This window comes from Hemiscyllium ocellatum, chromosome 2 (assembly GCF_020745735.1).
Source record: "Hemiscyllium ocellatum isolate sHemOce1 chromosome 2, sHemOce1.pat.X.cur, whole genome shotgun sequence".
Taxonomy (NCBI): Eukaryota; Metazoa; Chordata; class Chondrichthyes; order Orectolobiformes; family Hemiscylliidae; genus Hemiscyllium; species Hemiscyllium ocellatum.
In genome coordinates, this window is record NC_083402.1 from 55371505 (window position 1) to 55385004 (window position 13500).

Consider the following 13500-nt stretch of genomic DNA (forward strand, 5'->3'; position numbering starts at 1 on the left):
GGGTCAAAACCTTTAGATGCCAATTTTTGTTTCTGCAATGGTGAAACATAAAATAGATAAAAACATCAATTGGTATACTTCTGTACACTCTGTATGTACTTAAAATTCAATAAAAACAGGAACAAAAAATAAAAATTGGAAAAACTCAGTGGTCTTGCAACAAGAGTGGGAAGAGAAACAGAGTTAATGTTTTAAGTCCAAGATTACTCTTTTTCAGAACTGCATGAGATTCAAACTATAGTGAACAAAACAATTTTGAAACGTAGGCATACTGAACTTGAAATGTTAACTCTGTCAATAATGACAAAATACTGTGGATGTTATAAATCTAAAACAAATACAGAATGTTGAGAAATGTGGCAGGTTTGGCAGCATCTGTGGAGAAAGAAATAGAGTCTGGTATGACTCCTTTTCAGAATTTCAGAACATCAACGCTGTTTCTCTCTTCACAGATGCTACGAACCTGATGGGCATTTTCTGTACTTGTTATCCAGTCCAGTTTGGGAATGGTCAATGATAACTCCTGGGCTTTCATGGTGAGAAATTCAACAATGAAAATGCTGACAAATGGCAAGTGCAATGGTTAGATTGTCTTATTGGAGATGATCATTGCCTGCCGGTTGTGCAGTGCAAATGGGACTCACAAATGGTACTGATCAATGTGTAATCATCAGCAAACATCTTCGTTGGCATTTTGCTGGAGGGAATGTCTTTGAAGCCTAGGACACTACTTGAGAAACACCTGCAGAAATGTCCTGGAACTGAGATGACTGACCTTCAACAACCACAATCATCTTCCTTTGCTGTGTTAAGAATGCAACCATGGGAAAGTTTTCACCAATTCTCATTAACTGTAATACTGCTAATGCTCTTGATGCCACACTTGGTTAAATATGGCCTTGATGTTCTGGGCAGTCATTCTTGCCTCATCTGGATTTCAGTTCTTTTGCCAGGCTATAAGGAGGTCAAAAGTCCAGTGGTCTTGGAGGAACTCAAACTAACCGTCAGTTAGCATGTTAGTAATAATTGTGTTAAATATTTAGATGAACACCAGAGAGCAAGTGCTGAAAAATGGGGTTAGATTAGTCAGATGCTTGATGATCAGAGTGGACACCATAGGGGTGAAGTGCATCTTTCCATATAAACATTTGAGGATTCAATGTTGCTTGACAGCACTGAATTGACAGATTCCCTTCGTCACTTTATTGATAATCAAGAGTAGACCTATGGGGCCGGGATGAATTTGTCCTGCTCTTAGTGTATAGGACATACCGAGGCAATATTCAACATTATTGCATAGATGTCCACTATATGCTGTGGAAAATGTATAGGGAGGAACAAATAAAATAGATGATGAAGGAACCCAACAGGCAAAGAAAGTACGAAAGGTAGCAATGAAGAGATGTAGATGAAGCATATGTATTAATGGTGGGTAAAATACCAAACAATGGGTCAGCTTTCCTGACAGCAAACCCATAAAACAGTGCATTGGGATGAGGGTAATCATAGTAGAGTTCATATCTGAAGTTTATGAAGTCCAAGCCTCGTTTTGAAATGTACAATGTTCCCAAGCTCCTCCAGCTTGTATTGGGCCTCACTGGAATACTATTCTCAAATTAATATTTGCGTCCTAGGCCTGCTGCAAAGTTCCAGCAAAGCCCGATGCAATTACATGCACTGTTTAAAAAATTAGGACTCATCCTTTTAGAGTAATAGAATTATACAGTATGGAAACAGATCCCTTTAGATATCCTAAATTACTCCAGTCTCATTTGCTAGCATTTGGTCCATATTCTTTAAACACTTCCTATTCAAGTACTCATCCAGATGCCTTTTAAATGTTGTAACTGTACCAGCCTTCACCACTTCCTCTGGCAGCTCATTCCACACATAACACCCTCGGTCCAAAAACATTGCCCCTTAGGTCCCTTTTAAATCTTTCTCCTCTCACCTTAAACTTACACTTTCTAGTTTTGGACTGTGCTACCCTGGCTATTCACCCTATCCATGTCCTTCACGATTTTATAAACGTCTACAAAGCACCTCTCAGGCTCTAACGCTCAGGGAAAATAGCTGCAGCCTATTCAGCCTGTCCCTGTAGCTCAAAAACTCTCAACCCAGCAACAGTCTTGTAAACCTTTCCTGCACCCTTTCAAGTTTAACAACATCCTTCCAATTGTAGGGAGACCAAAACTGAACGCAGTGCTGCAAAACTGATCTAAAATAATGACCTGTACAGCTGTAACATGACATTTCAATTCCTATACTCAATGCACTGACCAATAAAGGCAAGTGTACCAAATACCTGCTGCGCCTGACTCCATCTTCAAAGAACAATGAACCTGCACTCCAAGGTCTCTTTGTTTGGCAACACATCCCTGGACCCTACCATTAAGTGTATATAATTCCTGTCCTGACTGCGATAGAGATAAAGATAACTTTTTTTTTCTTAGAGTCGTGAGACTTTGGATCACTTGCCTCAGAAGATAGCAGAGGCAGGGTCATGGTGGAAGTAGATAGGTTCTTCTTCTAAAGGGATTGAAGGTTATTGGAGAGTAGGTCTAAATGTGGAATTAGAAAATAAGCCAATCAGCTATGGTCAAATTGAATGTGCAGCAGACTCAAAAGACAACTGAAAACAAGATTTGGGTTTTCCCGAGATATTCCTCCACATGCTGGTTACTTCTGGAGTCTGAATGTTAAACAGGAGGAATTATTCAAATTTTAGTTATATAATTGCAAAAGTGGGAACCTAACAACCATGACCCCTTGTAATTTGCACTGAATATTGTAACTTTCACATAAGTCCTCAAAATTCCCCTATCTAAGAGTGAATTTAAATGGTTTAATGTGAAAAGGACGGCCATGAATCAAGAAGCTATTTTACGATACAAATTGCAAACAAGCATAGAGATTAAAAGTTATAATCAAATTTCAACTCATTCCAGTTAATCAGAAAATTCACCTGAAGGATCAGAAAAATAATTCATGAACCGCTATATTGTCCTGTTCTTGGTTTTGTTGAACTTTCTCTCGTTAGGATACTAATTCTGTCAGTCAAATTGCCAATCTTAGCTTCTGCCTTTAGGTACTAGTTCAAAGAAATATTTTAAGTTATTCTCAGAATGCAGAGCAATCTTCCTAATTTAATAGGCCTAGGCTTCAACAATTGCCCCCAAATGTCTATTTGCAGCAAATTCTGAGTCACAAATGTTCACAAAGAGGTTTGCCTAGCTTCAAAATATAACAACAAATATAACAGCAAATTGTACTTTTAAAATTCACTTTAATTTGAAACACATTACTTAAACATAATTCCCAAATAATTTCTTTAAAGGAAAGAATGATTAAACATCATAAGAAATTATTGTAACTTCCATTATAATGGGCTAAATTTTCCCATTTTCAGTTGGCTAAGATTCAGGGTGCCTGTTCTGCCATCTTTCAGAATTACTTTTCTCATCTGATTTTCTGCTCTTTACCTCATTTATTATGCAATAGGCTACTTGGTGACTTTCTCAGGAATTTATGCAGTAGTAATGCAGAACTGCTTGCCAATGCCAGAATTCTCCAGCTTTCATGTCTCAGTTACCATATTTAAAGGCCAGTTCCATATCATTCAGGTGTTGCAAGCCAGGAACAAGCCCTCACACTAAAGATATGGTCTAGAAGAAAGAAAACCTTGCTTTTCACTTTGCAGACATGGACCTTTATGTCTTGATGTACGGGGTAGAGGAGAGGAGGGTAGTATTTCTTTGAGCTGACCACTTCAGAAGGCCACCCACCTGCACATAAAGCGCAGCAATGGTTAGCACTATGCTTCAAGTGAAATGGGATGTCCAGCAGTCATACTCACAGAGCCATGAGTCTAACTCTGCCAAAGCTCATGGACTACAATTCAGTCTTGCATGTATCATTCCCCCTTCACTAATTCTCACTTATCTTATCCTCACAAACTACTAAACCTTCCTGCACTTTGTATTTCTTACTCAGTCACCGGGGCATCTCATCATTTCTCCTGCTCATGCCTCAACACTAACTGATCCTGCCTGCACTCCCATCATGGTCAATCCCACCCTTTGTCTCATGCAGGGAAAGATGGTCCACCCCCTGGACTGATGTCTCCCCAGAATGTCCACTGACCTATCTGAAATCCTAGACTGTGTGGACTTTATTTGCAGGACTGATTATGGCCTAATCCCTGGCCTGCAAGAACACGGTTCCCCCAACTCGAATGAACTGGCACCTGATTGACCATGATCAACCCTCTATTGGAAAATGACAACTTGTTTAACTGACTGTGGGGTACTCTCTAATGGTCATTCTCTTTCAGTCCCACTAAGGACCCCTTTTGATTCATACATGTGGTCATTTGTTTGAAGCACATGACGTGTTTTTGCCACTTAAATGACTTGCACATGCTGCAGGTGTGACCTTGATGTAACATGGTGCCACATTGTGACATGTGTAAAGCATACTTAATCATGAACTGACTGTTCAATGCTTCCTGTGCAAACCTAAACATTTCCTTGGATGGGTATATGAATAGGAAGGGTTTGGAGGTATATGGGCCAGATGTTGGTAGGTGGGACTAGATTGGGTTTAGATATCTGGTCGGCATAGACAAGTTGGACCAAAAGGTCTGTTTCTGTGCTGTACATCTCTATGACTCCATGATTTAAAACACAGATTCTCTCTGTCAAATCCTGCATGTATGTGACATTTCTAGTTGAAACTGGGCCATTATCAGCTTATATTCATATGTTTGTTTGTCCTTTGCACGAATAATTCTAATTTTGTCATTTCTATTTCCGGTCCCATCATTTCCATTTTTCTATGATCTTAATTCCATTTCCCTTTCTTCATCTTTCTTCTTGCCTTTTCCTTATCTTTTTTTGCCATCTCGAGTTTATTTATTCTCTCCTCATGCTGCAGCCACTGAATATCACTTGATACCGAAATTTCACTACCTGAAATACTTAACTCTTTTTGTATTTCCTCCACATCCAAGAGCTACACCAACACCTCAACTCGCTCTGTCAGAAAATTCTATCTCCAGATTACCTGCCAAATCAATGAAACTTGGTTTTCAAATTTCCTTCAAGCTGCCTGACACAAAGTTGCCACATGCAAAAAAAATTTGTTGTTTCCAATGTCATTCCTTAAGTGCAGTACAAAACCTAGTGTTTTCTTTCACTTGAAACCACACAAGAAATCTATATTTCCTAATTTTCTGAACCAATTCAAATCAAATCCAATTTAAATCCGGTCTAACAAACTACCAAACGTTGGTATGACCACAGTGCACATGCTACTGCTACTCGCTACCAGCTACTCCCCGAATTGTACCAAATATTAAAGTTGTTTTTTCAAAGGTACATACAAGTATGCTAATTTACTTGACTTTCAAGGTTGATAGAAAACATGGACCAGGTCTCTGTACTCAACAAGATTTATTATTAATTGTAAGTAGTCAGAATGTAGTTTCAAGTAGACAGATAATCTATTGGCATATAGAACCAATAACTATAACTTCAATCCTTATAAATGTGCCATCTTTTACATGCACATAAACAACTGGAGAAAATAAATTGGTGAAGGTTGAAACAAAGCGGAAAGATGGTTTAATGATCTTTACTTCCCGATTCCAATGTTGATATTACCTTACTTTGGCTTGCCTAGGTGTTCAGTTGTCTGTCTTTGGAAGCTGCCATTGACTTGTAAGAATTCAGAACAACTGACTGACTTGGAAAATATCTCTGACTTATCAGTTCAAAAGACACAGCTCAGAAGAACTGTTACAGGAAAGGTAACTAGTTTTCTTCATGTTTAAACTGAGTTTTTTATTCACTGCAGACAACAAGCAGCTTCACTGGAGAGAATAACAGCACACCCTTCTGAGTCTTTCCCTCTCTATGTGCCTATGTTTCTGTATATTATTTTTAGTTTTAGCCTTCTCAGTTGAGAATCAATCAGCTTTACCTGTGCACAACTCCTCAGTTCCTGAGCATTTACCTATTACAAAAGCTCAGATTTACAAAAACAAAGTTCACAATAGGAATTTAATTCCTTGCTGTGAAATTATGCAGCCATCATGGTAAATCCCTATTTTTAAAAACAGTTCATTCTCCTTACAATTTTTGAAACTTCAAAATTAAAAAGACATAGTTCCTAGAAAATATAAAATTTCATCCCACATTTTGGGCAGGTGCAACTACAACTGCATTAAATCAGCCTGATCTATCTGTTCTTCCTGTATCTGGCAAATGTTTATTGTACATGCATTAACACTAAACAACCTGAGGTCATTTTGCAGCACCAAGGCTATTCATAGTGTTTGAAAAGCAGGCACTAATGAGCCCAATTTATTTCCCTCCAGGTATACATAAGTTATAGCAACCTAATTTTGTGTTGTCATGTTAAAATTATTAGCCATTTATCAACAAGTGGATCAGGCTAGTTTTCATCATATGGATGATATTGCATTTATTTACCCATTCAAATATCTGCCATTTCTCACAAAGACTGATATACATATATAGATAGCCTCACCTTTTTGTTCATGGGATAAGGGCATCGGTACATAGATGAGCATTTATTTAAGATCCCTAACTGCCGAGGGAGCAGTTAAGAATTAACCACACTACTTTGGGACTGGAGTTAAATATAGACCAGATCAGATAAGGATTGCAGATTTCCTTCCCTCAATGGTGTGAGTGAACCAGATTGATTTTGGGGACCATCAATGGTCATTGGATTTTTAATTCCACATTTTTACTGAACTCAAATTTCACTACCTGCCCTGATGGGATTAAAATCCTCGTCCACAGTACATGATCCTGGGTCTGAACTGAACTACTAGTTCAGGGACACTGCCACTATGACACTGCCTCCCCAATTGCTGTACTGTATTACCTCCGGCTACCTGCTACCATTAGTTCAAGGACCTGCTGACAAGAGTAATTAGTGTATCAAGTAACCAATCTTTCCTCCATTGGAGAGTCCATTTCTCAAATAAACATCAGTATAATCTTGTAAAATAAAAAGAAAACCGTGAAAGTGACTCAATGTTATTGGATGACATCATTTTGAGAAGCCACAAAGAAACAGAATCTCAGCAACTAATAGGATTGTGTTGAGTATAATTTTTCTTTTTTTGAAGCTGCTGCAATGAAAGTATTCCTGCTTTCAAAGTTTAACTATTCAGGCAGCTTGAAAATAGTATGTTCATATGCCTTTTTTCTGGTGATAAGACAGTATAAAACATCCAAGATTTCATGGGCACAAGCTTGAAAATATATGATGTATTTCTTGCATTCTGATCCTTGTGGGATTAACCCATTTTAAAATAGATATCAATAAATTTAGTTGAATGGCTGAAACATAATTTTTCTATTGTTTTAAAGTTGTAATAATATAATGCTTACATTCAGGTAAATGCAATTTTCAATGACATCATACCTTATCAAAAGAAGCATGACTATGTTATAAAAATTCCTGATTTTGAATTTTACCAGATTTTGGATCTGTGACTAAAACCAAATGCAGTTCACGAACCTGTGTTGTGAGGCAAGACTGTAGAGAGGATTTTACCACTGGTGCACAATTAATAGGCACCCTTTGAGACCAGAGAACTTAATCAAGAGCATTCATAATTTGATTGTCCAATATTATTTCACAGCAACAATTTCTTTTGAGAGAAAAGTAGAATAAAAATTAAATGGTAAGAGACTGCAGAACGCAGTAATAGCGTGTGGATAAAAGCAAACTATGAGGGGTGCTGGAGCTCCGAAATAAAACAGCAAAAGCTGGAGAAATGCAGCCAGTATGGTATCCTTCTCTGGAGACAGAAAGAGAGTTAACAGTTCAGGTCCAATGCCTCTTCTTTGGAACTGAGGATCTGTATGTTTTTGCACGTGAATTACAAAAAAAAAATCATCATGCAGTACAACAGATAATTAGGAAGGCAAACGGAGTGCTGGATTTCATTGCAAGGAGTTGGAATTGAAAGGTAGTCTAGTTACAACGAAATAGGACAATGGTAAAACTGTGGTATATTACATAGGGCTTTAGTCATCCTTTTTGAGGAGGCATATATTTATATTGGAGGCAGATCAGTGAAAGCTCACTAGGTTTATTCCTGGTTGAGGAAAGGTTCTCTCTCACTGGAGTTTAGAAGAATCAGAAATAACTTTAGTGAGCTGAATTCCATATTTGAAAATTGGGGGCAAGCCCACCTGAGTTTGGCAGGCTCAACCTGCAGTCATTTTAAAATCTTCAGGTTTTTAAATGGCTTCATTGGAGAAGAAACCATACCTCCCAGATTAAGTCGCAGGCGATGACCACTACCAGGATTACAGGCAGATCTCTGAAGAATAGGTACTGTGAAGCCCAAACTCTAAGCAGTCAGAAGTCTCACCAGAGCCAGACTGACACACAGATAGAGGATCAGTTCTCATGACTCAAGTTAGCACCAGTGCCTCAAGAGGTTGAGGCTTTCACGTCAGGTTATTGCTGACAGTATTCAGTCTCCTGGACCAAGATTTGTTTTTCCAAATAGGACTGATGGGTGCACATATACATTATTAGTTGCAACCAAGTGACTGACATGAGTGGGCCAACCTTAATCAACTCCTTTGTCTCTGCCTCTTGCCCATATTATATGTTTACTTTTCACACAAGAAAAGAAAAAAGATGAGGGTTAGTAATGACTTGTATGTACAGCGAGACAAAAAAAACTTTGTAAGTGACTGTTTCGTGGTAATTTTAAGCCATTGTAAAGGGGTGGGAGAAGGGGTGTGTTGGTGTGATTGGCCATAGGACAAGGATTAATGAGAGTTGTGGGACATTCAGATAGGAAAAGCAAAATATGTTGTTCTGTGCAGGAGATTACTGGGAAGTTAGAGTACAGGCCTCAGGACTGAAGCTGCCATTCAACATACCCTCTCATGTTCTGGATCCTTTTCATGCAGTGTTTCAATACCACAACTGGATCTCCTGTTAACAGTGAGAAACCTGGAGCCTTCCTAGGTGTTCCCTCCATTCCTCCAATTGTTGCTGCCTCAAAACTCCATGTCCAGTTGATCCACTTCAACCAACGTCAAGAGTCCTTTTCATTGCAAATTCTTTCTATATAAATCCAGCTAGTCATCCTTGTATTTCCTCTGATTGTCTGGTGTTTTGGAAATGAGATGCTAATGATATTTCACAGTTAACTAACTTGGCTAAGCCCACGACAGAGTTCAGTAGGTTGCTGGCCTAGTAATCCTGCCCTTACAGCAAGGACTGAATTGAAATAAAATGCAGTCAAGTTTCTCTCACACCTACCTATGGACCTCCAACTTTCCATTCCCAGCTTTTGGATACGTGCCTGCGTTGGTTTTATTAAACATTACTTATCATACATATCCTTTGCCAATTGTTTTTGTTTAAAAACATACATTTAATAGCATCTTTGAATGTTAATTTATAAAATGTCACACTTACATGCATTATTCAGAAGAATTCGAGGTATAAGGCAGTCCTCAAGCATAAGAATTTGTAGAAGTAAGTTCCAGTTCCAGTTGGGTTGTGACAACAACAATATAAGGTACTGTTCGACTGCAATTTTATCCCATAGCGAAGAACTGAAACACAGACTGATATTATAGTTCAATTTTTTTTATAGAAATGAGGAATGTAAAATACAACAAATGAAATTAAATAACAATTCGTTCAACTATTTTTCAAATAGTATTCTTTTGGAATATCACAGCTAATTGCTTTTGAAGGTAATGTGAAATGATTTATGACTTAAGTTCCAAATTTGTGTAACATTAGGTATATAAGAAAGACAGAAAAACAACATATTGAGTGAGATGAAAAGAATAAGTGTAGGAGTATTCCTTTTGAAATTTTCAATAGCTACTGACAAGTCGGTTAAATGATTGAAGTTTATTATGCAATACCGTAAGAATTTACACTTGTATAGAGCTGATTTTGAATCAAAAGCAACACTGTTCGAGAGTATGAACAGATATGCATTAAACAAAAGATTATAAATAATTGTGTGAGAAACTGAATAGGATTAAGAGTAGCGAACAGTATTAAAAAGAGACTGCAGACGAAGCATTGAAATTGACCTTGCTTGAAGACCACATTTATTTTTGCACTGTGGAAAATGGGAAAAAAAATGCTATTTTAAATCAAGCAAATTGTAGGAAATGTTGTAATTTTTGAAATGAGTTATTGGAACTCATTGAGAGTTCTATCTACAATGTTGCCTTCCTCAAGCAGTGGGGAGGATGCGAGACATATTCGCCCTGTTCGTATGTATGCATATGTTCAGGTCAGTTTTCTCAGAGACTGTCCTTTAGTTTTATAATCAACCAGTTGTGCAGGTTCAAGAAAGCTCCAACATAGTAACAACTTCTTGACCTATGGACAATAGAAGAGAAACATCTAGACTGTGAAGTAGAAAGCATCATAATTTTCCTCTCTCTCCCGTGTGAAGAAACAACAAAAAATCTCCTGGTAGCTGATCTCACTCACCATTGCCCTGCAATGTGCCCTTTGCGAATTTTTCTTGTTGAAAGCAAGATAAGATAAGCCATTTTTAAAAGCCAAATCATCAACTAGTGAATAAAAGTCTATGAATTGACATAACCTGCAACATGTGTCCTCAAAGACTTGAAAAGAATCAGAAGAAACTGAATGAAAATATCTAATTGATGTCAGTGACCTGAATTGGCGTTGAAATTGAGCTTCCAATTTTTGTCTCCTTCCCTACTCATTAGACCTGTGTCTTGACTTGGCTCTTTATGTACCTATGTGTGTGCGGGAATTATACAAAGGGGTAGAGTTTAAGTTATAGACAAAAGTGGCAGATGGATTTCAATGTAAGTAAGTGTGAGCTTATCCATTTTGGACAGAAAAAGGATACAGCTAGGTACTTTCAGGATGATATAGAGTTAAATACAGTGGATGTCCAAAGAGATTTGGAGATTCAGGTACAAGAGACAGAGAAAGATTAATGTAAAATGCCACAAATAGGTAAGAAAATTATCATAGCGGCTGTTGGAACGCTGGCCTTTATACCTAGAGGAATGGAATATAAGGATGCAGGAGATATACTGGTGTTATACAAAACCCTGGTTAGACCCCACTTAGCACACTGTGAGCAGATTTGGGCACCACACCTGAGGAAGGATATATTGGTCTTGAGGGAGTACAACGTAGGTTTACAAGAATAATACTTGGACTTCAGGCATTAAGTTATGAGGAAAGACTATATAAGTTAGGTCTGTTTTCTCTTAAATTTACAAGGTTAATGGATGATCTGACTAAAATCTTCCAAGGCGATAAATGGAAAAGACATGATAATTAAAGGTAAGCTATTCTATTGAGTGGAAATTCAAAAACTAGGAAGCATACTCTAAAAATAAGTACCAGACTGTTCAGGAGAGATGTTAGGAAGCACTTTTACAAAATGGTGGTTGATACTGTTAATCAGTTGTTAATTTTAAATCTGAGACAAAAGTTAAAGCTGGCATAGTCTTACCAGACCATACAACTTTTTTCCCATTAGAGTGAAAGATGATTAAGTGGCAGTTTAAGGGGTACCAGGCCTGAGTCAAGCGGAGAGGTGGAGAAAGAGAGTCCTTCATTTAAATTCAGCTGATGCAGAAATTGAACCCACGCTGTTGTCATCACTCTGCATTGCAAACCAGCCTTCTAGCCAACTGAGCTAAACAACCCCAAAAACTGAGGTTGGTAATTTTTTGTTAACCAAAGCTATTAAGAGATATGGTGTTCAGTTACAAATCAACCATGATCTCACTGTAATCAGACAGGAACCAGGACAGTTTGGTATTGAGTGAAGCTGCTGTTTCTTTAAGCCTGGCTTCAATTGTTGGACTGTTCTTTCTGCGAGACCATTGGATGATAGATGGCGTGGAGCTATCCGATTTTAGGAAATACTCGAAATCTCTGCTGGTAAATGACTAATAGTTTCGGGACACTATGCATTCTGACTGATGCTTGCAGCTTTTCAATTTCCATCCCTTAGCTCTATGCATGTCCAATCACTCTGAGTGAGCATCCACAATGACCAAGAGATCATAAAGGACCAGATGTGTAACTGAGTCCAGGGTTTACCCAGCTATTCCCATGCATGTGGAGGAGCTGCTGGCAGTAATTTTTGTCCTTGTTGGTATTCTGGGCACTGCCCCACCAATGCGCTATGTCAGCATCCAATCCTAGCCACCAGACTTACTTCTCATTTCGCACATACTTCTTCATTTTGGAAACCTCTGGATGACCCTGTTGGAGTTCAGCCAGTATCTGGAACAATCACTCTTGCTCCTGAACCTTGCTTGGGACAATCACTCTTGCTCCCCATAGTAATATGTAATCCACTACAGTGATCGGATCTCGCTGGGTCCAAAAAGGTTTCAATTCTGGTTGTGGTGACTCCTTTGTTTCCCCCATCACCACCAGCTGTTTTAGATTTGCCAGGATTGGATCTTTTTGTGTCCATATTCGGATATTGTCAGTAGTGATTGAAAGGATGTCCAAAGGTTTAAAACCAGAATGGACTCTTCCAGGGAAGGCACTACCAGTGGTGTATCTGCCAGTGGGAAGCAGCTCAAGGCATCTGCATTTACGACTTGGCCTCCCGAACGGCATTCCAATTTGTAATTGTATATACTGAGAATAAGCCTTATCTTCTTTAAGTAACACCAACTGGGGTTTGTGGTCTGTTATTATTATAAATTTACATCCCTAACAGTATTGGTAGAATTTTCTCACACCAAGGATGACTACCAAAGCTTCCTTCTTTTTCTGAGCTGATGTGCGTTTGGCATCAGCCAAATCCAGGAAGCATACACTATTGAGCATTCCTCTCAGTTGGACCATCAGTGAGCCAACACAATCAGAATACAGTATGGGGAGGCATTGCATGTCAGACCCACATCTTGCTTGGGATCACAGTGTGCCAACACCTTAGGTGACAATAGCTGCTTTGTCACTTCAGTAAAGTCTACTTCTTGGCTATATAACTATTTCTAAGCCTGACCCTTTTTCAATAGCAGGTGTAAGAGTTCCAAGATGGAGGTCAGGTTATCTATGAGATTTCCAAAATAGTTCACCAAGCCAAGGAAAGACCAAAATCCAGTATAAACATGGGAGCCAGGGTACCTTTAAACGTCTTCACTCTATCTTCAAATGGGTGTAACTCAGTCGTTAACTCTGTCACTCAGTAGGCCGCATCGGGTGCATGGAACAAAAACTTCTCCCTTCTAAGACTCATGCCTGCTCAGGAAAAACCTTGAAACACTAGATCTCTTTATTACTCTTCCTGGTTATTAGCATGTCATCCAGAAAATGGCAACCTGGGGTAGCCCTTGTAAAATATTCTCCATCATCCGCTGGAAAAGGGCATAGGTTGATGATACCCCAAATGGCAGTCTTGTATATTGGTACAAACACTTATGTGTATTAATTGTGGAATACGTCTGG

At 38.6% G+C, this 13500-nt stretch overlaps 1 protein-coding gene across 4 annotated transcripts in view; it reads right to left on the reverse strand.

Moving 5' to 3' along the window:
• kiaa0825 (KIAA0825 ortholog) overlaps positions 1–13500 on the reverse strand; it is a 447094-nt gene that overhangs the window by 290338 nt on the left and 143256 nt on the right. For 3 of the 4 annotated variants that reach the window (XM_060836740.1, XM_060836749.1, XM_060836724.1), the window contains exon 13: positions 9487–9638. In XM_060836740.1, coding sequence (XP_060692723.1) covers positions 9487–9638 — 152 coding nt within the window. The remainder of the gene's footprint in view (positions 1–9486; positions 9639–13500) is intronic. The other variant, XM_060836733.1, reaches the window with a different exon arrangement.